Source organism: Callithrix jacchus, chromosome 2 (assembly GCF_049354715.1).
Source record: "Callithrix jacchus isolate 240 chromosome 2, calJac240_pri, whole genome shotgun sequence".
NCBI classification, from domain to species: domain Eukaryota; kingdom Metazoa; phylum Chordata; class Mammalia; order Primates; family Cebidae; genus Callithrix; species Callithrix jacchus.
In genome coordinates this window covers 63,679,180-63,703,932 of record NC_133503.1, presented here as the reverse complement: position 1 = coordinate 63,703,932, position 24,753 = coordinate 63,679,180, and the positions used below count along the sequence as shown (strand labels likewise).

The 24,753-nt window shown below is 53.4% G+C and overlaps 1 protein-coding gene across 2 annotated transcripts in view; it reads right to left on the bottom strand.

Moving 5' to 3' along the window:
• Nucleotides 1-1,791: 1,791 nt before the first annotated feature.
• FGF18 (fibroblast growth factor 18) overlaps nucleotides 1,792-24,753 on the bottom strand; it is a 36,145-nt gene continuing 13,183 nt past the window's right edge. Inside the window, exons 3-6 of one of the 2 annotated variants that reach the window (XM_035290499.3) lie at nucleotides 23,666-23,782; nucleotides 22,379-22,559; nucleotides 9,329-9,435; nucleotides 1,792-2,144 (exon numbers count right to left, since the gene is read on the bottom strand). In XM_035290499.3, the coding sequence (XP_035146390.1) occupies nucleotides 1,878-2,144; nucleotides 9,329-9,435; nucleotides 22,379-22,559; nucleotides 23,666-23,782 (672 nt within the window). In that variant the 3' untranslated portion in view covers nucleotides 1,792-1,877. The remainder of the gene's footprint in view (nucleotides 2,145-9,328; nucleotides 9,436-22,378; nucleotides 22,560-23,665; nucleotides 23,783-24,753) is intronic. The other variant, XM_002744541.5, reaches the window with a different exon arrangement.

Sequence of the window (24,753 nt, the reverse complement as noted above, 5' to 3'; positions counted from 1 at the left end):
AAGGGATAAGGGTTCATAATGCAGACAGCAAGGTCAAGACCAAGAGCTGTGCTCAGAAGCAGTGGAAACCCACCCGAGCCAGGAGCCTGCAGAGAAGGCACTCCTACCCCTCCCCACTGCCTCTGCCCCACCTCTCCTTAGGGTCCCATGGGGACTTATTCTGACCAGCCCTGGAGGGGGAGTTTTCAAGGGAAGCAGGTGACAGCCACAGGACCCCGGCAGCAGAGGTAACTTCTGCCTCAGGCCAACCCCTGCCCCACCAGGAATATATGGCTTGTTCCATGAAGACACTAGGTTGGAGACCATGGGGAGGGAGAAAAACAGAAACAGCCCCCACCCAAGCCTGACTGCTCACACAGCCCAAATCTCAGAACAGAGAACTCACTAACCTTCAATCTGCCTTAACCCCGAGACGAACCTGACCTCTCCCTGACATCCTGGGTCAGGCCCTGGGAAATAGGCCCTGAAGACTCCCACCATATTTCTGTGTTCAACCTGTGCCTGGCAAAACACTGATGTGGATGACACAAGTGACTCAGTCAAGTAACCCCTAGACTGCAAGCTCCAAGAGGCATGGTTTCTTGTCTGTTTTATTCTTAATTTCTAGTACTCAGAAGACTGCCTGACACTTAGTAAGTGCCTAAGAAATATATATTGAACAGACGAATCCATTAGTAAATCAATGAATAAAGAAATGAATCAATGAATTCCTAGAAGTGAACTTCCCCGAGGGCCAGAATTTTTTCCATGTTCTTTGATAAATCCCCAGGGCCTAGAATTGAGCCTTGACATAGGAGAAGTATGAGTAAACGCATATGAACAAATGACTGAAGCAGTCACTGAATCAATGACCCATTAGAATGGAATCTCCCTGCAAGCAAGGATTTCCATCTGTTCTAAGGCTGCTTTATCAGTGCCTGGTGCATAGTGCATAGTGAATGTCAAATGAATCTTTCCATGAATGAATGAATGAATGTGCAAGACCCCAGCTCTCAGTGCAAAGGCCACAGACCAACCAGAAAGCAGGAGACACAGAGGCCACCCTGCCCCCACCCTACCACCAGCCACCACTCGCCTTGTGGTTTTTTAAATAATTTGTCTGTTGTTTTTAATTGTTGAGGCAGTAATACTTGGTTCATGAAACTGCAATATACAGAGAGGTGAAATAAATAGCTTATATATATATATAATATATATATAATATAGCTGGTTTTAAAATATTCCCTTATCATTGGTGTACTAGGTCACGTGAGTCACGGAAGGTCGATAGCAGCATCCTCCAGATCTGCGAGCAAGGCAGGGTCACCATGATTGGACGAGGCGTCTGTCGTCGGGAGGTCGAGGCGCGGAGAATTCCCAGGGGCACGCCTTCCCTGCGCGGTGTCTCGGGGCAGCTTGCAGTGGACAATAAATAAATGACTGCAAACCAGAGAGCGATTTTTGTTGGAGTTTGGGATAGGGATAGAGGATTGGGAAAGTCAGGGGGAGTTTGTTGGTGGGCAGAGTACTACTTTCTCTTTTTTTCTCCTTTCAGAACCTTTGGGAAAAGACTTTGGTTTCTCGAAGTGTCGGTTTCCTCATTCAAGTCCTCCTCTGGGGACGAGTTTAGAGTTGTCTGTTCCTAGAGAGAGACAAGCACCTGTGGGTTGACTACAGTCCCTTTGCATGAGTCTTTTGTCATCAGGGGTTTCAAGTCAATAATAAAATCCTTATCACCCCTCCCCCTAAGAGTTTTGGTTCAGTTTTTGTCTTCTTTTAAACACAATATACAAAAATAGAGCTTCTTCCTTATTTTTCATGTAAAAATATTCCTCTGATGCAGTTCTCTGGGAGTGTGAGTGTGGCCAGGGCGACCTGAGGGGCCGCGGCGGGATGGCCTAGGCGGGGTGTGTGGGCCGGATCCGACGGGACCTCTTGGTCACCGTCGTGTACTTGAAGGGCTTCTGAAGCTCCGGCTGCCCCTTGGGGTAGCGCTTCATGAAGTGCACGTCCTGCTGATTCTCCCGGGTCTTGGGGCCCTTCCTCGGCCGCCCCTTCTTGGTGAAGCCCACGTACCAGCCACAGTACTTAGCCGACATCAGGGCCGTGTAGTTGTTCTCCAGAACCTTCTCAATGAACACACACTCTTTGCTGGAGCCATCGGGCTGCAGGGGAGAGAGGGAGAGTGTTCAAGAAAAATATGACTCAGTGATGCTTGCTAAAGCACAGTAAGGAAGGTTTCATTCAGGACCACCACGATCGTTGTAGGGTCAACATCGTAGGGTTTTGCAGTGGGCGATAGAGACTGGGCTCAACTCTGAATATAGCATGGTCAGGTAAGGGGTTTGGTTTACAGCCAAGGAGCAGGATGGACAATGACTAAGATGAAACATCTAGGGTATGGGGGATTCTGGCTAAAGCCACCTAACAGGATTTTTGCTGAGGACAGGCCAGGGAGATCAGACATTACCTGGGAGATGGAGAAGGATGAGGACCCTGATCAGATATTGAGAGTGGGGGTTCTTGCTAAACTGACTTTGAGAGGCTCTTGCTAAAACTGGATTTTACAAAGAAGTGCACAGATAGGCCTAAGAGAAGGATCAGGAACCTGACTCTAGTTTGGCCAAGCAAAGAGTCTTTGTCAGGAGGAGAGAAAGGGGACAGCAGGTACAAGGGTCATGGGGCAGCACAAGAGAGAGAGTCTTCACTTCCTGGATCTGTAGAGTAAACTTTTGTAACTGGCCCCTGCATCTTTTCCCACCCTCCAGTTAGGTAAGACTCCCACTGTCATTCAGAAATCTATTCCTTCCCCACTCTCCACCCTCATAGCCCAGGAGCCCCACCTCATCCCTACCAGAGCACAACATCTAGACACTTTTTTCCCTTTGGCTTCAGTGACTGGCTCACAGGTGAGCATGTGACCCAAGCCATCCAATCAAGAGTGTTCCTTGAGACATTTTCTAGACAACCCCAAACATAGGTGGATTTAAACTGGATGAGTTTGTAAGGCTGAAGCAGAGGCAGCCACTTTATCGCCATGAGGGGAGATCCTGTCTGACAGTGAAGCCAGCACAGATGAAGCAAAGCCAAGGGGGAGAGAAGGAGAGAAACTACATCCTGGTCACATTATTTGGGCTCTAGGTCCAGTCACATCTGAAGCTCAAGTGACTTCATGGTTATGTGGGCCAATAATGGCTCATTTCCTTTAAAGCAGGTGATACTGCGATCTATCGCTTACAATAGAAATGAATCCTGATGGACTTGCACAAAACCTGACATTAAATCAGCTACTCAGCTGTAACTCAACTCCACTTCGATCTAGTCAAATAAAAATTACATGTCATGTGGGATGTGGTGCATTTTCACACTTAGTATGAAGTAAGGTGGGGGCCACTAAAAATAAGAGATTTCACATGGCTGAACTCCAAACTCTGCCATCGGTTGTAGGATCACAGGCTCCTGGGCCGATGTGTGAACTCTCTTGGGAGTCTGGGTATGCTGGGCAAAGAGCACTAGATTTGGAGTCAGAAACTGAATGACCTCTAACGGTTCCTCGTGTAACCTCAGGCCAGTCAGTCCCACTCTGTAAACCTCAAATTCCTCATCTACCTGATGGGAACAATGACTTCTGCATCATAGAGACACTGTGGGAGTGATGCTTATAAATGAATCTGACACTCAGTAGGAGCCTGCTAGATTATTCCTGAAGGGCAGCTGTTCCCGACAGGGCTGGCGTGCCTCCTTGGATCTGATCTGGACACAGGGTGTGGGGAGGCAGGGCTTCAGTCTCCTCTCTGAGACAGCCGAATTGCTCGATGGGGAAAAGTGGGAAACACACAAAGTTGGAAGGCCTGAATTAGCAGCACTCGAGTTTCCAACTAACATCTCCAAATTTAGGCTGGGCCCACTCCTCGTTACAGACGGATGCCCGGCCAAGCTGGAAGCCCAGCGGTCTGGCTGTGTGTGGAGACTGAGGTGTGAGTTCCAGCCTTTTGTTTGAAGTGGAAAACAGGCTAAGGCTTCCAGGAAGACTCACCTTTGAGCAGAGGGCAAGCTTGGGTTCTGCAGACCAAGGGCTGAACTTCGCAGAAAGGGACAGGCAGGGTAAGAAAACACTCTCTGGAAGATGAGATCTTTCGAGGAGGCTGCAGAACAGGCAGGGGCAGACCTGGGACACATACATGGGACCCAGAGGACAGTATGGGTGGCGTGAGCAGTGAAGGTCTCCTGTGAGGAAAGCCTGGGCAAGTGTGCAAGGCAGGTGGAGGGGAGTGGTCCCTGGGCTCTAGGTCCATGGAAAATTCTGGAAGCTGTCTGTCCAAACTGAATCCAGATTCTTTGCCTGGTCTCAACCAAACAGTCAGAGCAAACAGAACAAAGGCTACACCATGATGCTCCCCAATCCTAGAATGCCTGCCACTGCCTGGAAAATGGCTTTCAACCCTCCAGGCTCAGCTCAACAACTGCCTCCTCCGGGAAGCCTTCCAGGACTACCCTTTATCTCCCTGGGCAATTCCTCTTCCTCCTTCAAGGGTGTCAAGCCTTATTGGGCTCACATACTCCATCTTCTGAACCCCATTCCTCCTCCCCACAACCCAACAGAGAAATTCCACATCTGCCTGCTTCCGCATTAGCCCAAGTGCCTGATGAGGTCAAGCTGCTTCTCAGTTCTCTCGTTGCTGAGCACAGGCCTCAGCTCAAGACAGGGATGCCCCGAGTACTTGGGGTTGAACACATTTTCATTAGGATGGAAATGGTGGGATGACACATGAAAGGGGTTTCCTCCTGAAGAACACTGACTCTCCCTCCTGGATCTGTTATAAATATCCCAGAGACAGTCCTAAGCTATGAGAGGTCCCTCCTGGGATACACTGATTAGGGAGACAGAGCAAGATGAGCCCTAGAAATTGCCTAGCCCACTTGGTCTCCCCACTCATTCATTAACCATTTATTGATTGCCAACTATAGGCCAGACATTGCTACTTCCATTTAATTTCATCCTCTCCTTTGACTCTGCTTGGTAGAAGAAAGCAGAGCTCAGAAGCAAACAGGCTTGTCCAGGGTCATGGAGTCTGTAAGTGGCAGAGCTGGGATTTGAACGTGCCCTAGCCTGGTCTCAACCAAACACTGCAGCTCACTTCTCCTCTGCCCAGTTCCAGAGAGGTCGGAAAGGGGAAAGGGTGAGAAGGAGCAGGTGCTGCCCGTCAAAACATCTCGCCTCCCTCAGGCCCACATAGCCACCATCGGCACAAAGCAAGGTTTTGGATATACAAGGAGCTACCCATGCCAGACACGCAGGCTCAATACACGTCTGGGTTTACTTAAGAGGGTGGAAGAGCTGGGCTTTTGGCTGAAATTCATGAATCTTGGGAACCAGCCCTGGGGCTATGATGATCAGAAGTTCCCCTCCATGACCCCAGGCAAAAATGGGTAAGAAGCTAACAGCAGGCTACACTTGGGCTTGACACTTGCCTCTGCCCCTGGCTACCGCTATGACCCTGCTCACCACACACAGAGATTCCAGAAACACCTGTGCTTGGGTCCCACCCCCAGAAACTCTGACTCGATTGGTTCAGGCAAGGCAGCAGCATCAGTATATAAAGAGTAAGTGAATATCCCATCCCAGAACCCTGATGATTTAGCAGAATTTGATCTCTCCCCTAACACCACCTCCAACCTCTTGCTTCCTGAACTGGAGCCCTAGTCCTTCTATTTGATCTGAAGATGGAATCCTGTTGACATCATCTGCCCTCTAAGATCCAGTCTTACTCGAAACTAGAACCACCCCCTGGACTGTGTTTTTTTTAGTTTTTGGGGTTTTTTTCTATATAAGCCCCACATTCTCTTTTTTGCTTAAGGCATTTTAGGTTGAGTTTCAGCCACTTGCAACCAAAGCCATCTTAACAAAGATGTGCTGGTGGGCAGAACGCTCCCCTGCCCTGAAAAGGTCTGTGACTCTGTTGCCCCAAAAAGGACTCAGTGATTGAAACAGGTGGGAGCAGATAGGAAAACTACAACCTGGGTGGTGCCCAGCACATCATGCTAGATACTCAACAACTGATTACAAAATGAAAGGAAGCACCACCTCCTGGGCCTGGTGACATAGGTTCCAGAGAGGTAGCAAGGAGAAGGGGGGCCACCTCAGCATGCAGGAGCTGGGGACAGAGCTTTGGCATCTGATTGGTACAATTCGGCAGAAAGAGTAACTTCCAGCAAGGGCCTGCAGCCTCTGGAAAGCTCTGCTGAGGGCGCGATGTGGGTGCCCTTGCTGCGGCCAGGGATATGCAGGCTTGGCACACAGATGGTTCAAAGCTGTCCCATTGAGCCACTCCAAAGGAGGCGGCACTGGAGCTGAGACCAGGCACTCCCACCGGTGAAGAACTGACTTGTAACCTGGCTTCAAAGGGGGAAGGGACTAACACTTAGCAAGTGCCTACTTGCCTACTAAGTGCTCAGATTATCATTCCCATTTTACAGATGAGGACGACGAGGCTTGGCAAGTCCAGGGAGCGTTGACTCCCTTGGCTTGATTTGGACAATTCCGGCTGTGGCTTAAGAGTCAATCCACAGACAGCAGGAACCATGTTTCTCTCTTTGGTGCCCCGGCAGCCCTTTGGCCAGGTCTGCAGAACTCAAATGAATGGATGCAGAATTGGCCCTCAGGGAGCTCCCAGTGTGACAGGGGATGCAGGCACAAAGACAGACAGCACCGATCCAGGTCAGCAGACAGGTAACAGAGGGCTCTGCGAGGGGCTGCGGGGCTCCAGGGTGGGTGGGCTGACGGAGGCGTCCGGGAATAATGAGCTAGGACTCAGGTGGACAGAGGGAAGGGCAGTTCTGGCAGAGGGCACAGCATGGACAGTGCCCAAAGGCCCTACCCAGGAAACAGTGGTGCTCAGTGCCATGCATCTGGGGCATAAGGAATGCATGTGCCCGGGGAGGCTCCCCAGGGCCTTCAGTGTCCCATAGCAAGGTGGGAGGACCCATGGGTGGGTCTGGAGTTGGGTGGGGGTGGGGGCAGTCCATGTGCTGCCCTCCAGTGCTGTATGTGCTATAGAAAGCCGAAGGTGGGCAGTGGGGAAAGGCCTGGAGGTGCAGAAGCCACACACCAGGCGGCTGGGGCAACGACTTCCGGGAAGGTGGGGAGCAGAACAGAGGCGGTGGCAGGGTTAGGAAAGGAGGGGACTCCCAGGACCCGAGGCCCGGCTGGGCAGGGAGACTGTGGCGAGGGCAGCAGCCTAGGAGCCAGATTCCTGCCTCGGGGGCCAGAGAGGAAGGGGCGCTGGGCGAGGCCGAGGCCAAGCCTAGACAGGTGGATCTGGGGGCGCCCTCGAGTCCCCCTCCGAGGGGGAGGGGCAGAAGACAGGAGGCTGGCAGGGGCTGAGGGCGGGCGTGGAGGCCCGGACGGGAGCAGGGGAGGCGCCGGGGGCCGGGGCCGGGCCTCCCTCCGCTGCGCCAGGGCGCGCCGCGCCAGCTGAACCGTCACCAATATTAATGACGGGAGAGAGGGCGAGGGGGCAGGAAATCGGAGCCGGCTCCTGTGGAAGCGGTGACTCAGCGGCCAGCCCGAGGGCGGGAGGCGGCGGGAGGCGGCCGGCGGCGGGGTGGGGGGGCGGCCCGAGGGGACGGGGCTGCTCTTTTGACCCCCGCGCGGCCCTCCTGGAGTCAGGATGCCGGGAACCGCGCGCGCAGACGGCGAGGGCGGGCCGCGGCGTGGGCACGGGCACTAGCGGGTGCCGCCGGCCCCTCCTGGGGGAGAAAAAGAAAAACGAGCCGAAAACTCAAAGCAGGTTGGGCCTGGGAGGCGGCCCAGGCGGGCAGGAGAACAAAGCGCCTGACGCGGGGCTGGGCCGCGCCGCCACAGGAAACGGCCGGCCAGGCCAGGGGGACCCGCCAGGCCAGGGGGACCCGGCGCCCGCGCCCCGGTCCGCGGTCCCGGCCCCGACTCCCCTCGCCGGCCGGCCGGCCTCGCAACGGCGGAAAGTGAATCACTAATTAAAACCACTCCTCGGCATCCCGGAGGCGCGCTCTGCGGATTACTATTATGTTGCTCTTTGAGAAGCCTCAGTTGGTGTGGGCAGTGCGGCTGGAATCTTTTCCTTCCAAACCCGGCTTTGAATCCCGCGGAGCTCTAGTGTGGGACCTGGGACAAGTGCCCGGGCGTGGCCGAACCTCGGCTTCCTCATCTGTGGAATGGGGATGGTAGCGGTGGCAGCCTCCTGGGATTCATTTTCAGTTCAGTGCCAGGCAGAAAGTCGGTGCTCAATTAGCGGAGGCTATTGTGACTGTAATTATCAACAAAATAATGCGACAATGCCCTGGCTACGATCCCTGGCCTGTTACACCCTCCCCAGCCTCTTGGGTGTGGGGCGGGGGGGCGGGAGGGAGGGATAAGCCAGGGGATTCAAAAAATCAAAACCATGGCTTCAGCAAGACTGAAGTCATCTCCCCCACCCCCAGCAAGATGTAATGAACCACAAATAATCAGCCAGGGCATTGCCCCCAAGCAGAAGCCGATGCCCCTTAGAATCTGGGCCTACCCTCCACCCCCCTCCACTTGTCCAGGCAGAACCCCCTCAACCCTGGTCATACAAGCTGGATATGGGAGTGAGTCAGTCCCTGCAGAGAGAAGGGACAGAGAGCCTGATCCCACCACAGAGCTCCTGTAGATAACATCTTCCATTCAAACACCAAAGGAAGCCAGTTCGTGACTTTTGCAAACAGGTGCACCCAGGAAACAAACAGAGGTGCTGAGGAGCAGCATCATTGGAGACTCAGGTCCCCCTGCACCTGGGTTCCCCCCTCCCGAAGTCCCCCCACCTGAGGGTCCCTCCCACCTGCCCCCACCCTAATTTGTTACATGCAGCTCTCTTGCCAGTTTCAAAGTAATAAAATCTTCCTGAAATGTTAGAACGACGAAGCCCAGCACTGACGAGGCAGCCGGGTTCCAGAGCCCACTATTACAGGATGATTGGCACTGTCAGCCTCTGGCAATTGTTAAAATGATCACTGCAGCCACAGTCCTTGGCTTGCCAGTTCCTTGTTCCCAGACTTCAGGAACATATAGCCGGGGTGCCCCAGAGCCCCTCAAGGTTTCTCCCATGTCCAAGAAAGCCAGAGCTCCACACCCAGCAGGAGAGACCAGAGACCTGTGTGCACCATAAGTTATAGCCTTGAATTCCTCAGCCTGGGAGCTCGAGTGCCGAGGAGGACTGGGGGATGGGGTGGGATGAAAGGAGGAGATTACAGTTTCCATTTGGGGCTGACAATGCTCTGGACACATTGTTGCAGCTCCCAGAGTTGCTAGAGGGGAACCCTAAGTTCCCGGGAGTCCCAGGCCGTCACTCACCTTCCCCACAAGCTTGCCTTTGCGGTTCATGCACAGGTAGAATTCCGTTTCCTTGCCCTTGATCCGGACTTGACTACCGAAGGTGTCTGTCTCCACTAGGAGCTGGGCTTCAAAAGGCAGAAGGAAAACAAGACACATTTTATTACCAGGGGCAATGGCTTGGTCTAAAGGCTCAGTGACATGGTCCCTGGTCCTATCTTTGGTCCCTCACTCCCCCAAAATCGGCATGGGGAGGCCTAACAAGTCCCACAGGACAGATGCCATACAAATAACCACAGAAAAATCAGAGAAGTAGCAGTGCCCTGCCCCTCAGGCAGGGAGATAGAAGCCACCTATCACCTGTTCCCTTCCCTCCAGCCTCTCTTGGCTCCACTTGGGATCTGGATGGCTCCAGCCAGAAGGGATTTCTGCCCCTTGTGGCTAAACACCAGTGCGCCTTTCTCGCCATCATCACCCATCTTCTGTAGCCCCTCAACTCCCCAAAACAGGACAAAGAGCCATGCAAAAAAACCATTTCCCAAAGCAGGACAGACAACCATACAAAACGACCATTCTCCCAAAGGGAGAGACGGACATCCAAATAATCCCCTCTCCCAAACCCAAGGCAAGACAGTCAGAAAAATAACGCCACTCCCCAAATCAGGACAGCCAGCCTTACCAATAATCCTATTCCCCAGACACCACACAAATAACCACAGAGGGCCAGGCACGGTGGCTCACATCTGTAATCCCAGCACTTTGGGAGGCCAAGCCAGGAGGATCACCTGAGGTCAGGAGTTCGAGACCAGCCTGGCCAACACAGTGAAACCCCGTCTCCACTAAAAGTACAAAAATTAGCCGGGCATGGTGGTGCACGTGGTGGTAGTCCCAGCTACTTGGAGGTTGAGGCAGGAGAATCACTTGAACCCAGGAAGCAGAGGTTGCAGTGAGCTGAGCTGAGATTGTGCCACTGCACTCCAGCTTGGGCAACAGAGTGAGACTCTATCTCAAAAAAAAAAAAAAAAAAAAAGAAAACACAGAGAAACAGCTGAGGGGACCAAGGGGACAGACCCACATGCAGGCATATGCATGCACACCTCTCCTGCCTTTCGGAATGTCCAGCTATTTCCTCCAAAAGTTGGGTTTGTGGCCCCTTCCTGCAGAGCAAACATCTGGAGCCCCTACTAGTGCCCCCTGGCACCTTTACCCTGGCCGCTTATAGCAGGAAAGGCACAGGGAGTGAGGTGTGAGCTCTCTGGGAAAAGGTATGCAGGATATTCCACTGCCCTCCATGGAGGCCACCAAAGCTGAAGGGTAACTAACTCCCAGGAGGCCAGAAATCCCACTCAAGCCCCAATCTCCCCTGGTCCAGGGTGGGAGACCCCATGCTACACCATCTATGCTCCACAGAGCCTCCCTCAGGATGAGGGGTCCGCAGCTGATCCCCCAAAGCCCTGCCTAAACAAGGACACCAAGCAGCGAAAGAGTATGACTGTCCCTTCATTAGGCATGCTGTGTCCAAATCTTTTCCTCTCCCTCTGCCAGCCCACATTTTTGCCCCCAGTAGGAGGCTGCTGTGTGACTCTGGGTAGGCCACATGCCCTCTCTGAGCTCTCTTTCCTCTCTGGTCTTAAACCCCCTGTGCCTGACTCCCCAACACCAGCTGCTTTCTTTGTCTGTGACTGCCCCCCTCGAAATTCGTGCACTCTTTTCCCTGACCCCTTGTTTCCTAGTAGCCCCTGCCCCTTCCTTGCCCACAAAAGTTTAATTTCAGTGACAAGGGACTTGCTTCTCCATAACAAAAATTCCTGAGTACAGTACCTTGGAGCCACAAAGAGTATACCTCAGTGCCCTTAAAATGCACTAGGTATGATTTTAATAAAAAAATTTACAAATATAGACCCTGGTGCCCTGCTGTGAAAATTAAAACCATCTGGAACTTGAGATTTCCAATAATTAATCTAGCCCTCCTTTGACACCACTACTAATTAAAATATGATACCCACCTTCCAAGAGGGAAAAAAAGAAGAATTTACATAAAATTTAAAGATCTAATAAGAATTTAGTAACTCTAGAAACAAGGGGATGCACATTCTTCTCCCCACCTCCCCCCAGCCCTAGAAAACACTGAGTTGGGGATATTAACCAACGCTGAGATGGCGGTGGGTGGTGGGTGCAAGCCCTTGATCCTCCCTGTTCCCCTTAAGTCAAACTCCCTGTCATTTCCTCTGTGAGCTCCCTCCCTGGGGCCAAACATCACAGCAGCTCTGAAACTTGCTTCTTCCATATCTTTGCACAGCTCAGGCCCCACAGGGAGTGAGGAGTTATGGGTGTGTCAGGACAATTTCAGGTGTTTCTGATGAGGGGCAAAGGTGAGAGCTTTGGAGTGCACAAATCTTGATAGGAATCCCTGGCCCCAACCATATGACCTTGGGCCTCAGTTTCTTCTCCTGTAAAATGGGGGTATAATCTTCGATAGCTATCGTGAGGATTATACAAAATGATGCTGTGAAGAGCTTAGCACTCTGTTCTCAGAGGTTAGGGAGGGAAAACTCAGTAACTGTTATTTAAGTTTCCTACAAACCGCAAAACCAAACTGTTTTCCCAAAAGAAAAGAAAAACAAAAATACAGTGGAAGGAAATGGGATGTGTCTGCAAGGGTGGAGGAGCAGAGCCTCCCTCCCTAGCTCTTGTGCTGTGACCTGAACTTCCAAACATCCTTCAGGGCTTCAGGCATCCCACACTGAGAAGCACACCAGAAAATGCCTGGGGCTGGGGCTCACCAGTCTAGTTTCATTCTGGCATTGCCATCCTAGGCTGTGTGACCTTGAGCAAGCCACACCCTACTCTGAGACTCAGTTTCCCTACCTGTGCAAGGGGGAGCGGCTCGACCCTATTCTCCTTCTCCTTGGGATTAGGAAGTGGGGTCTAGCAGAGGGGCAGGGGTGGGAGATGAATGAAGTAGGTGAAGCCACTGAGTTGGGGTCCAGAAAACCCCACGTAGGCTCAAGGGGAAGACTCCCTCTCAGCCCCTCCCTGCACACGCCTGGACCTCTGTCCTCAGAACCGCTCCTGCTATGCTCCCCTTAGAGCCCACTGAAGCCACCCATCCCCATAAGATTGGGTATCTTTGTCCCCATTTTACAGTATAGGAAACAGGTTCAGAGCAGCAACCCAGTAACAGGGGCTGACCTCAGGACTGCCTGCCTCTTTCTCCTGGGGCCTGGGCTCCAGGGGAGAGGCCCCCAGCTCTGGAGGGACAGGCCTCCCAGCACAACCCCCACCCCTCACCAGCCAGGGCCATTGCAGGAAGCCCAGGCCTTTACCTGAGCTGTCCAAAGGCCCTGGGGCAGGGGTTGCACCTCCACACACCAGAAGCCTAGCCACCCCCACCCCAGCATGGGGAGGGTCTGCACCCGGCCGCCACGCCAGGGGAGCCAGAAGTCTGTTCTCTCCGTGACCGTAGCATGCGATGGAGTGACCTAGACACCACTCAGCACATGACATCATGAGGAGGGAGCCGGGCCAGAATTATGTAAAGTCTTTTGGGAGTAATAGCAGCAGCAGTTCTCAGAGAAAGGGGGGCTGGGGAGAGAGAAAATGAGACGGAGAGAGAGACAGGAGAAGGAGAAGAGAGACACACCACCCAGGCCAGGTCCTCCGCAGCACACACCCACTCCCATGACCCAAGCCCCCAGGACGCTGCTCTCAAGAATTAGAAACTTCATCCGGGCTCAAGCACAGCTCCATTCGTGGGGCCAGCACCAGGTCAGGTGGAGGAGTTGATGACATCATCTCACCCTGCTCATCGGACGTCCTCACTGTCCTGCTGGGCCACCGACCCCTCCAGCCTGCACAACTCAACAGCCCCCTCCCTTTGCCACGTTCCTCCCCCCACCTCTCCTCCACACCACAGCCAGAGGAATCCTTTGAAAATATGAATTTGCCAGGCACTGTGGCTCATGTCTGTAATCCTACCACTTAGGGAGGCCGAGGCTGGTGGATCACCTGAGGTCAGGAGTTCGAGACCAGCCTGGCCAACACAGTGACACCCCGTCTCACTAAAAAAATACGAAAATTAGCTGGGCATGGTGGCATATGCTTGTAGTCCCACCTACTTGGGAGGCTGAGACAGGAGAATCACCTGAACCCAGGAGACAGAGGTTGCAGTGAGCAGAGATCATGCTACTGCACTCCAGCCTGGGCAACAGAGTGAGACTCTGTCCCCAAAATAAATAAATAAAGAATATATAAATTAATTGTGTCCCTTCCCTGCTAGAAACCTCCTAGGGATCCCCAACCCACATAGAAGAACATGTAAACTCTTCACTGGGACCTGAACAGGGCACACAGCCTGGCCCCTGTGGACCAACCCCACCTCCCTTCCTTGCCCCTCCCCTCTAGCACACCAAGCACGCTCCTGTCACGGGGCCTTTGCATCTGCTGTTCCTCTTCCTGGCTTCCTGGAGGCTGCTTTGCCCAGAGCTTCCAGAATGGCTCCTCATCTCCTGGGTTGTGGTGCAAATGTTGCCCCTCAGACAGGCTTTCCCAGACCACAATGCCTAATGTCAGCACCACCCTCCCCAGTCCAGCCCTACCCCATTCCCTTGCTCCATTTTCCTGAGAGCTCTTCTCTGAAACTCTTTCTATTGTTGGTCTCTACCCAGCAGAATCTAAGCTCCACAAGGACAAGGACCTAGCTGTCTTTACACCACTCTGCCTTCCAGCACCTAGCCCATGCCTGGCTCAGAGCGAGTGATCAGTAAGCCAGTTTTAATAAGCTCACTGACAGCTTTGTGACGTGGGGATGACTAACAGCACTCACTGGCTAATGAAAACGAAATTCAGGGAGGTAAAGTGGCTTGCCTGAGGCACATGGCTGGAAAGGGCAGGACAAGGTCTGAACCCAGTGTCTGATTCCACGGTCAGTGCCCTTCACCACTGTGCTCCTTCCTGGTGTGACTCTGGGTGCCACTTGCAAGAACCCTGGGTTCCCACCCAGCCATCTCCAGCCTCAGTGACAATGCGAAAAATCTCTTCCTTCTCTGGGCCAGATCTAGGTAACCTCTGAGGCCTCTTTCAGTTCTGCCCCTCTGGGAATTATCAGTAAATGACATTTCTTTAGAGCGGATGAGGTGCTAGGCATTGTCCTATTTACCTTATATGCATATCTCCTTCAATTCTTACCACCATCCCAGGAGGTTAGAACTATTGTTATCATCCCCAATTTGCAGGGGAGAAAACAAAGCCCCAGAGCCACACAGTGATGGAGCTGAGATCCAAGCCCAGGCAGTTTGATCCAGAAGTCTAGGGCTTCGCCTGTCTACCGCATCCCTCACTTCTCGGTGGCCCCAGTCCCTTTCCTGGGGAGTGAGTGAGTGAACAGTGAAGGAAGCAGGGGAGGTATTTTCTTGGGCCCACTTTCTTTGGGCAGAAGTTAATGGGCAGCTCCGCTTCCAAATGACTTTGAGGGAGGAGGGAGTCCCTAGGGTCACCCTGAGGAAGATACCTTTGACATGGGAGATGGGGAAGCCCTCAGGACACCCAGAGCTAAGGTGTGACCATAGCCAGAAAGGCAAGGAAGGTTTGAGACCTGATCATGAGGTCAAAGGAGGAGTACAAGATGGGAAGCCCCATGCCACAGCTCCCCAGAAGGAGGGCCCACAGAGCCTGCCTCCCCAAGGCCCCACATACAGCAGGAGCCCAGAGGCCACCCAGGGCTGGGGGCAAGAGAGTGGCAGAAAGAAAAGGGGCTCAAAAGATCTGCTCCCTTCTCTGGCATCCAGAGAGGAAAGCAGCAAATGGGGAAAGAGTTCAGGAAAGAAGCTGGAGAGAAAACTTTCTACAAAAAACTCATGTTGTTTCTCCCCGCTTTAATGCCTGCAGCAAAAATGGCTAAAGAATAATGATGACAGCAAACACTTATCTAAGCATCTACCATGCGTCAGGCAATGTTAAGAGTGTGAATGTGGGGCCGGAAGTGGTGGCTTATGTCTATATTCCCAGCACTTTGGGAGGCCAAGGCAGGCAGATCGCCTGAGATCAAGTCCAAAACCAGCCTGACCAAAGTGGTGAAACCCTATCTCTACTAAAAATACAAAAATTAGCTGGGTGTGGTGGCACCCAGCCTGTAATCCCAGCTACTCGGGAGACTAAGGCAGGAGAATCACTTGAACCTGGGAGTTGGGGGTTGCAGTGAGCTGAGATTTTACCACTGCTCTCCAGCCTGGGTGACAGAGAAAAACTCCATTGAAAAAAAAAAAAAATAGTGTGAATGTGGAATATCTAATTTGATTGTAACAACAGCCCTGTGAGATAGGAACTATTATGCCATTTTACAGATGAAGACACTATGTCAGTTGTGCAGAAAAGTTAACGGAGCAGTAAATTGCTTGCCCAGGGTTTGAACCCAGGCAGAGCAAGGCCAGAGCCAGTCTGAGACAGATGGAGACTCAGACAGCAGACATTTCACAGGCTGGTGATGACAGAAAAGAGAAGCAGCATTGAGTGATTGACTGATTGGTTGGTTGGTTGGCTGACTGATCCCAGTGTGCTTCCCCAGCAGGGTTTTGCAGAGGGTGATCAGAGCCTTGCTGTGAAGACTTTGGGTTTGAAGGGTGGGAAACAGCAGGGAAAGAGAGAGAGGCAGCCAGAGGCGTGGAGAGAGACACAGCACAGAGACAGAGTTGAATCCCACAGACACAGGGGACAAGATCCAAAGAAGTGGAACTGGAGAGAACAAAGCTGGAGGGTGGATTGTTTTCCCCAAGCCTGGGATAAAGTCCCCAACACCCGCAAGAGCATCAGGGGAGCTGGGAGCCAGTGAGGGGCTGGCCCCTGGCCTGGGGCCTGAGACGGGTGGACGGTAGCTGGCCAGCTGCAAAGATCCCAGTGCTGACAGAGCTGCTGGCCGCTCTCCAGGCATCTTCCCCCAGTGAAGAACCATCCTCACTACAGACAGCCCTGAGAGGTCACACCGAGTCAGCCCTCCCTCCTTCCCCACTGAAGGCAGACCAGGTCTCCAGAGAGGGAGAGAGAGGCAGGGATGGAGGAGAAGCTATCCTTTCCGTAGACGCTTCCCCATCACTATAACACACACCCGTGCATACACACACTCTGCTGTATATGGTCTTTTCTCAAAGGTGCCCACAGTTCCGCTTCTCCATATGGACACACCAGAAAGTCAGGGGGAAGAACATCAATAGGGTTCATCAGGAGCTCTATTTCACCCTAACTGCAGCTCTTGTGTAGCCATGTCAATCAAGGGGTTGGTGAGGTGCGAGTGGCCACTCCCCCCGGGGTCAGAAGTTGTGGGACACGAGCTCAGAGGGGCAGGGATTTTGGTGGAGAGAGGAAGGTCCCTTCCCTGCTGGGAGAGCTCCTGGGGGAAGCTGGGTCTGATGACAACCCTATCCTCACTGCATGGCGCAAGTCTGGCTGGATGGAAAAGAAGGGTGGTGGGAAAGGAGGGAGGGAGCACTGATTTGTCGAGAATCTACTGTGCACTGACATCTGTACCAAACAGAAAGAAGCCTCTTTGCCCCAATGCCCAAGGGGAAATGACCCCACCACACACCCCAACACACACAGGGTTCCCATACGTTCACTTGATCAAGCATATACTGGGAGCCTCTTTGTGGTTGGCCCTGTGTGCTGGGGCTGCAGCAGTGAACCAAGCAGACAAAACCTCCACCCTCCGGGAGTTTACACTCTAACACAGGAGACAGATAGTGGGTAACTAACGGTACAAAACGGAAGGTCAGATAGTGACAAGTGCTAGGAAGAGGGGATAGAGCTGGGGACTCTTTGATAAGGGGACAATCATACAGAAGCCTGAGTGGGTGAGGGAGCAGGCCATGAGGATATCTGAGAGAAGAGCATTCTCACGACAGCAAATGCAAAGGCCCTCAGACAGACAGTGCTTGGATGTTCAAGGGACATCTGGAAGGCTGCTGTGGCTGTGGCCATGTGAGCAAGGAGCAGAGGCAGAGCCTGAGGCTGCAGCAAGATCAGGAGCTGGGCATACCAGGCCTGCAGGCTGATTCAAGGACATGAGTGTTACTCTAAGTGAGACGAGCACCTCTGAGCTGTGGAGGAACACGCTCACATTTTGGGATGCATATGGAAAACGGACCATGGGGGCTCAACTCTGACACTAAGAGTCCCTGCTACATGGGCCACCCAACCAGCCCAAAGGACCTTGGGCCCTGTGAGGGGTAGACAGTAGCTGGCCAGCCACAAAGATTCCAGTGCTCATGGAACTGCTGGCCACTCTGCTACCTCATTCTGGCAACTACCAGAATGAGGGAAATGGAGAGGAGAGGACCCCTTCCCAGCTCCATCACCAAATCAGCAAAAGCCCTGAAGCCCCTACCTTCCTGCCTGTGTGAGCCACTGAGAGCAGGCCCTGGTTAAGCTTTGAATTGCCCCATACATATCTTATGCAGCCTTCTGGCCATCTCGAAAGGGGCCCTGCTGTCTGCCAAGCCTTGTGCTGGACATAGAGACATAACACAGAGCAAGGTCACTTCCTCCAAGGAGCTCAGACTCCACAGGGGCACCAGCCACATTAACAGATGATTCCACTGCAGAAGGACCCTTGTTGGGACAAGGGTGAGCACAGGGGCACAGGGGCTCTGCACCCAGCCCCGGGGGCTCAGGGAAGTATCTGCACTGGGGCATGCTGACTCCCTGTGAAGCTGGAATCACAGACTCACCCCATGCCTGAGCTGGAGCAAGCTGCAGAGTACCAGCTGCACACCCTTTCTCCTACCCATGTTACAGGTAGGGAAACCGAGGCCCAGGGAGAGAACGGGCACACTCAGGGTCACATCGAAAGTTCGCAGCCTAGGCTCTTCCTACTCAAAGTCAGCCTCTAGTAAGGAAGAGGGAATAGGGGGCCCTAGACTGAAGGCTCCTTGATGGCGGGGACGAGGCATGTCACTGACCACGGCAGCCCCCTCCCCTGCTGCTTGTGCTTGGTAATTTCTGCTGAATGAGTGAGGGATGGAGGGGAGATCACACCCAATCATGGGAGCCAAAGCCCTCCTCCCTCATCAGGGCAGAGACGGCAGAGACCTTGCTGCTGGGAATCACAGGAGGATGCTTCTTCTCCCTGCATCTGACCTGCCAGGGTCCCACTGATGGCAGACAGGAGCACCGATGCTTCCCCCAGGTCTTCTCTGGAAGCCTCTGGAGCCAGGTCCTCACCTGAGCCCATGACAGCACCCCCCATACTCCTCTCATAGTAAGGAGATCAGGTGGTGGTTATTAATACTTGTTTAATGATCATATAATCTTTAGACATAAGATTCTCTCATTTCAATTACCCTATTTGTAGAAGGGGAAACAGGATCAGAAAGACTAACTCAGATCCATGGTCTCCCACTCAAAAGTGGTGGAGCCAAGACTCAAATCCCACAGGATTCCTGCATTGATGTGCTCAATCCTCCAAATACCATCTCTCCAGCTAGCAGGGCCCCTCTGGGGCCTGCCTTGGATTATTCTGGGCACTGTCAGTCCTGGAGGCTGGTCTACTGCAAAATGTTTTTGTTGTTTTTTTTTTATATCACTTTTTCTTTAAACAGAGAAATCTTTTTTCAAATAAAATCCAGTTGCTGGAAACCCACATGCTGGAGTCTCTACAACTCCCTGCATGTGGGCTCAGCTGGGCCCTCCTTCTGAGGAGTTAGTGCCTCCCCTCTCTTCACATCCCAGGCTTAGGAACATCCACCTCGAGGGCAGGTGGACGGGGGCCTTCTCCTCCCCACTTGGCAGCTAAAGAAACTAAGCCCAGGCAGGGAGGCTGTTCCCCAGCTCTGCAGGATGCTCAGGGGCAGAGCTGCAACTGGGACTCAGTGTGCTGCTTTCTGTTCTGTGCTGTTCTGTGACATGGCAACTGCCTGCAGGACAGAAGTGACCAGCACCAAGGGCAAGTAGAGGGGAGGCTGATATTACCCCAGGTGGGCAGGGTGCCTCTCCATGCAACCTCCCACCTGCCAGGTATCCAACTACCTAAGCCTCCAGCCATCTGGCCAGCTGTGCTCTCCCGGCAGAACCCAAGGCAAGGCTAAGAAGATCGCTTATTCCTGGAGCAGCCTGCTCTTAAAGCCTCTAAAGCTTTCCCAGTACCGAAAAGCTTTAGGGGGCCAGAGGGAGACTCTCTTGCAGAAGACCAAGGTCTGGAAGCCCCACTGGCATCTAAGCAGATTTCACCAAAGGACCACCCACTACTGTGAAGCAGGTCAGAGCCCCTGGGCAGGGCACCCAGACCCTCAGGCCCACCCACAGAGCCAGCATTTCAGGAGTCTTGCCTTTACAGAGGCAAATCTGAGGTTCTGAGTGTCTGTGGGGATTCCAGATTCCAGGTGTTTACAGGGATGCATGTTACAGACTGCATGTTATAAAATTATATGATTCTGACAAAGCATGTAGTACATCTCAGACTGCATCATTCTTCAGCGGGAGCAGGTTCCTGAACTGTCCTGGGCCCCCGGCTGCCCCTCCCCCCGAGACAGGGCAGGACCCTAATGCAGAGCAGCCCCACCCTCCTGCCCTAGCCTGGCCACATAAATCACCCTCCCAATAATATTTGTATTGATTATCTAAATTGGAAGCCTCAATTGGCTCCATTGTCTCACTTCCTCTCCCCAGGCTCACAGATGGGGTCCCTTGGCCTCATCTGTGTTTCTAATGTGGCATTTAAATGGAGCAGCAGCAGCCAGCAAGGCCCTGCACTGCCCTGGGTATCGGGGGTCGGAGGAGTACAGAAACTCCTTGAGAGAGGACCATAAAATCTTACAGAGTGTGTCGGTGGCAGAGAAGCCAGGAAGACCTAGTCCCTGGGTACTTGAAGTGCTGTCCACTGGCCCCGCCCAGGCACTCATCAGACATGCAGCAGATCAGGCCCCGCCCCCAAGACCCACAGAACCAACATGGGCATTTGGACAGGATCCTTCCATGGTCACATGCACATTACACTTAAGAAGCATGGCTGGACATGGTGGCTCACACCTGTAACACCAGCACTTCGGGAGGCAGAGGCGGGTGGATCACCTGAGGTCAAGAATTCGAGACCAGGCTGACCAACATGGCAAAACCCCATCGTCTCTACTAAAAATACAAAAATTAGCGGGGCATGGTGGTTGGTGCCTGTAGTCCCAGCTTCTTCGGAGGCTGAGGCATGAGAATCACTTGAACCTGCCTGGGAGGCGGAGGTTGCAGTGAGCTGAGATCACAGCACAGCACTCCAGCCTGGGTGACAGAGTAAGACTCTGTCTCAAAAAAAAAAGCACTGCTTTAGCCCAACCATTGTGTTGTGCAGAGGAGCAACTGAGGCCCAGAGAAGGCAAAAGGCTTGTCTGAGGTCACACAGCAGGAAAGATTCCCTGAGTTCCCAGTTCAGACAGAGGGAATGCGAGGGCAAGTGACTTCTGGGGTGAGGGGCCGGCCATTTCCGGGCTCCCCTCCCTCTGGAGCTCCCGCCTTAGGTCTCAGGGCGTGGACAGATGGTTCAGACCAGAATCTGACCCCCCTGTACTCTCACAGCCTGGAGGGGCCAATGAGAACTCCGGGGACTCCCCAGAAGGGCACCTCCTCCCGCCCCGGCCAGCCAGCTGCCCCTTCTGGCAGCAACTGGACAGCAGATCCCAGGGAAAACCACCACCTGGGTCTGCCCAGCACAGCCAGGAGCCTGTGGAGGGGGGCACGATGGATGGGAGGTCCCAAAGAGGCGGCCAGCAGAGGGCCTGGGAGAGGTGGGGAGGAGGGAAGCTGTGGTCAGAAGGAAGGAGGCAGCGCTGGTGGGGATCGGGCAGAGAGGTGGAGAGAAACAAAACGGGAAGGGGGAAGAGCCGGGAAAAGAAGAAGGGGAAAGAGAGCAGGAGGGGAGCAGAGGCGGTAAGGAGTGATGGTGGGATGAAGGAGGGAGGCAGCTGGCCCGGAGGTGCACAAGCACAGCGTGGCTCAGCCCTGCCCGGCCTGGCCGGGCCGGCCCAGCCCCCAGTGACGGTGCAGCTGCCACTCTTGGGCCCTACCATGAGGTCAGTCCTACCCCGGGGCTGAGGGAAAATAAATGGTGTCCAAGATAAAAGGTCCAAGAAATTATTTGTCTTGTTGTCACGTCCTGACTGCAACGGGCGGGGCTGGCGGGCAGGTGGGGCATCGTCCCAGAAACATCCAGGCTGGCAGGTTTAGCCCCACACACAGGACCACGGCCCCAGCACCCAGGCTCATGGCTGGTGCCTGGACCACCTCCCAGAATCTGGGCCTGAGAAGGCAGGAACGGGCAGGGGCAGGTGCTTTCCCAGTGAGGGGCAAGGACCAGGAGGCCTCGAAGCAGTCTCTGCTTTTCCTGCCTGGCAATTTTAAATAAATAATCTATGTGGTATTTGCTCAGCGTCTGTCTAGGCCAGATGCCCTCCAAGCCCTGGGAAGGTGGAGTGCTGCATGTTTCTCTCACTGCTAAGCACCTTTGTGGGCCAGGGGCTTAGGATGTCTCACTCCTCCCAGCCATTGCAGAGGCAGCATAGGCAGGAAAGTGGGGAGAGTTCCCAAGTACTCCAGGAGGGATGGGCAGTTCCAGGGTCAAGGGCAGATCAATAGGATCATGGCCCAAGGTGTTATGAGTGCCACATATCACAACTGCACAGGCTGAAGCTCAAAGAGCCCATATGCACACACCCACATAACACACGCACTAGGCCGGTTTCCACCACCACCAGCTTCCAAAAAGCATCACCCAGAGGCTCCTGCCCCTTGAAGTGGCTGAACCCAGGAACAGCCACCTGCTTTAGGCCATCCCAGGCAAGTCACCAATACCACAGCAGATGCCACTTATGGGGCATTTACCAGCTGAATAACTTTTCATTCACATCTTCAGTTAGTACTCCCAACACCACTCTCAAGGATTTACCATTACATCTCCATTTTACAGATCAGGAAACTGAGACCCAGAAGGAATCAGTGTCAGGTCCAAGATCAGCCAGGACCAGCAGAGCAGCATTTGAACTTGAGGACTCTGAGGCCGGGAAGAGCAGGTACACAGGGTAGGAGGAGAGGGTTGGCACATACCATACTTGTCCCCATCCTCGCCACGGGCACTGATCCTGCGGCCCAGGACCTGGATGTGTTTCCCACTGGTCCGGCTGTAGAGCTGGTACAGCCGCAGCTGCTTACGGCTCACATCGTCCCGAGCCCGCGTCTGGTTCTCCACGTGGATGCGGAAGTCCACGTTGTCCTCAGCAACCAGCACCTGGGCAGGGAAAAGGACACAGTGAGCCACCCTGGATGTCCTGGGCCCGCTGCATGCAGGAACCAGCCACGGCCACCACAAAGACCAAGGGCTTCTCTATATCGGCTCTGAGCCAGGCCTTTGCACATACTGATAACCAGCCCGTCACTACTCCCATTCAAATATGAGGCACCAGAGCTCTGAGAGTCACCTTAAATGCAAGCTGCCCACGGTGGCCCAGCCAAAAAGTGGCAAAGCTAAGAATCAGGCCTAGGTCGATGTGACAACAAAGCTTCTGTTTCCACCGCAGCCGCAAAGTAAAGCAAGAATGATTCTCAGTAAAATGGTGGGGCAGAGGCCCTACCCCAATTCTATCCCAGCGTAGCTGTGAGGCTACGTGAGTAAACGGGAAAAAAAAATACTAAATCCATATGGACATGAATGAGGAATGAGAGGGGATGGAACACTGGGTCCATGGGGAAGGAGGAAGCCTGGAGTGCCACATCCAGGGAGCCAGCGTGGCAGAGTCCGCTGTGACTTTGCCCCCTGAAGCTGATACTGGGGTCTCCTCCTCACCCCACAAGAGCCCTCATGCTCACTCCCACACCAAACATCTGCCCACATCCTGAGGGAGGAGAAGCCTTTGCTTTGCATCTGCCACCAAAATTCTATCTCCCTCGAGGCTTAGCTTGTGCCTGTCCACATCCTCCAGGAAGTCTTCTCTGGTTACATCAAAACATATTGCTCCCATCTTCCTTCCCCTCTCATTGGGACAATTTGCATCTGCCTCCTCACTGGCCTACTGCCTCCACTCTCACCCACTGGTAGTCTCTCTTCCACCAAACCCCATCCCTTCTCCACAGGACTTCCCATCACATTTCTGTGAAGGACTCCTCCAAGGCCTAAGGGCCCTGCAAGGTGAGCCCCTGGCTGCTTTTCACCCTCCTCTCCCACCCCGACCCCCTACCAGCCATGCTAGCCACTGGCCACCTTGGCATAGCTCCCAAATCAAAACACACTCCTGCCCCAGGGCCTTTGCACTTGTTCTTCCTTCTGCTTTGATGCTCTTTCCCAGATCCTTACATTCTAAGCCCTTGAGCTCACTCAGGTCTCTGCTTAAATGTCACCTCCTCATGCAGGCCTTCCTGGACGCCTTTCGGAAGCTCTGCGACTCTCCCTCCTTCCACCATGCTTTGTGCTTCTTTCCAGCACTTATCTGGGTTTTGTCTTTTGGCCCCAGTAGGCTGGCAGTACCATGAAAAAAAAAAGAGAGAGAGAGAGAGAGAAAGCTGGAGCAGTGTCTCCCATTTGCCACTATTCCACAGCACCTAACACAGTAGAAACTCAAACACTTCTTGAATGGATGCATGGACAAATGTTGAAAAGACCTGGAGTCCTGTCGTGCCATTTAGCATTGTCGTAGGGTCCCCAACACCCTGCTGGTTGTATGCATGTTAACCATTAGGCTGAGCCATTCCTGAAGCCCAGACAGCGTTTTGGGTTTGTTTCCTGTGTACCCACAAAGTATATCACAATGCTAGTCACAAGGGACCCCATTCCCAGGCTGGCACAGTCCCATCCAGCCCATGGTAGAGCTCTTGGAACCCTGGCTGCCTGAACATCTGTCTCACCTCTCAGCTGTGAACTCAAGGGCAGGGATGTCCCCTGGATCTCTGTCCCCATGCTGACCTGCACATATCCCCCGATACCAGCCTGGGCCCACAGGTATGTCCACGGGACAGCACTGTTGAACCTTTGTGATTGTCCTCAGGGTGGTAGCATCACCCCACATTGTGGATGAGGAAACTGTCAGCTCCACTGACAAGGCCCCAGAGCAGTAGTGCAGAATTAATCCCAGGCCTTGTGACCCCAAAGCCTGTGTTTCCTGTGCCCCATCCCCTGCAGGCCACTGCCTTGTAGGGCCCTGCCTGCCCCACCAGTGCCATCAGGAGCTGGCCCTGGGTTCAAAACCCAAGATGTGCCACTCTCTAGCTAAGGGACCATATGCAAGTTATTAAACTCTAGTGCCTGTTTCCTCACCTATAAAATATCGTGATGATAACAGCACCCTCCTCATGAGTGGCTGTAAAGATTAAACTTATACAGCAATATATGAAGTGCTCAGAGCAGTGCATGGCTCAGTAGGCGTCACTTGTGATAGAACACAAGACAACCCTTTATGGGGCTCTAGACAAAGGCCTACAAACCAGATTCA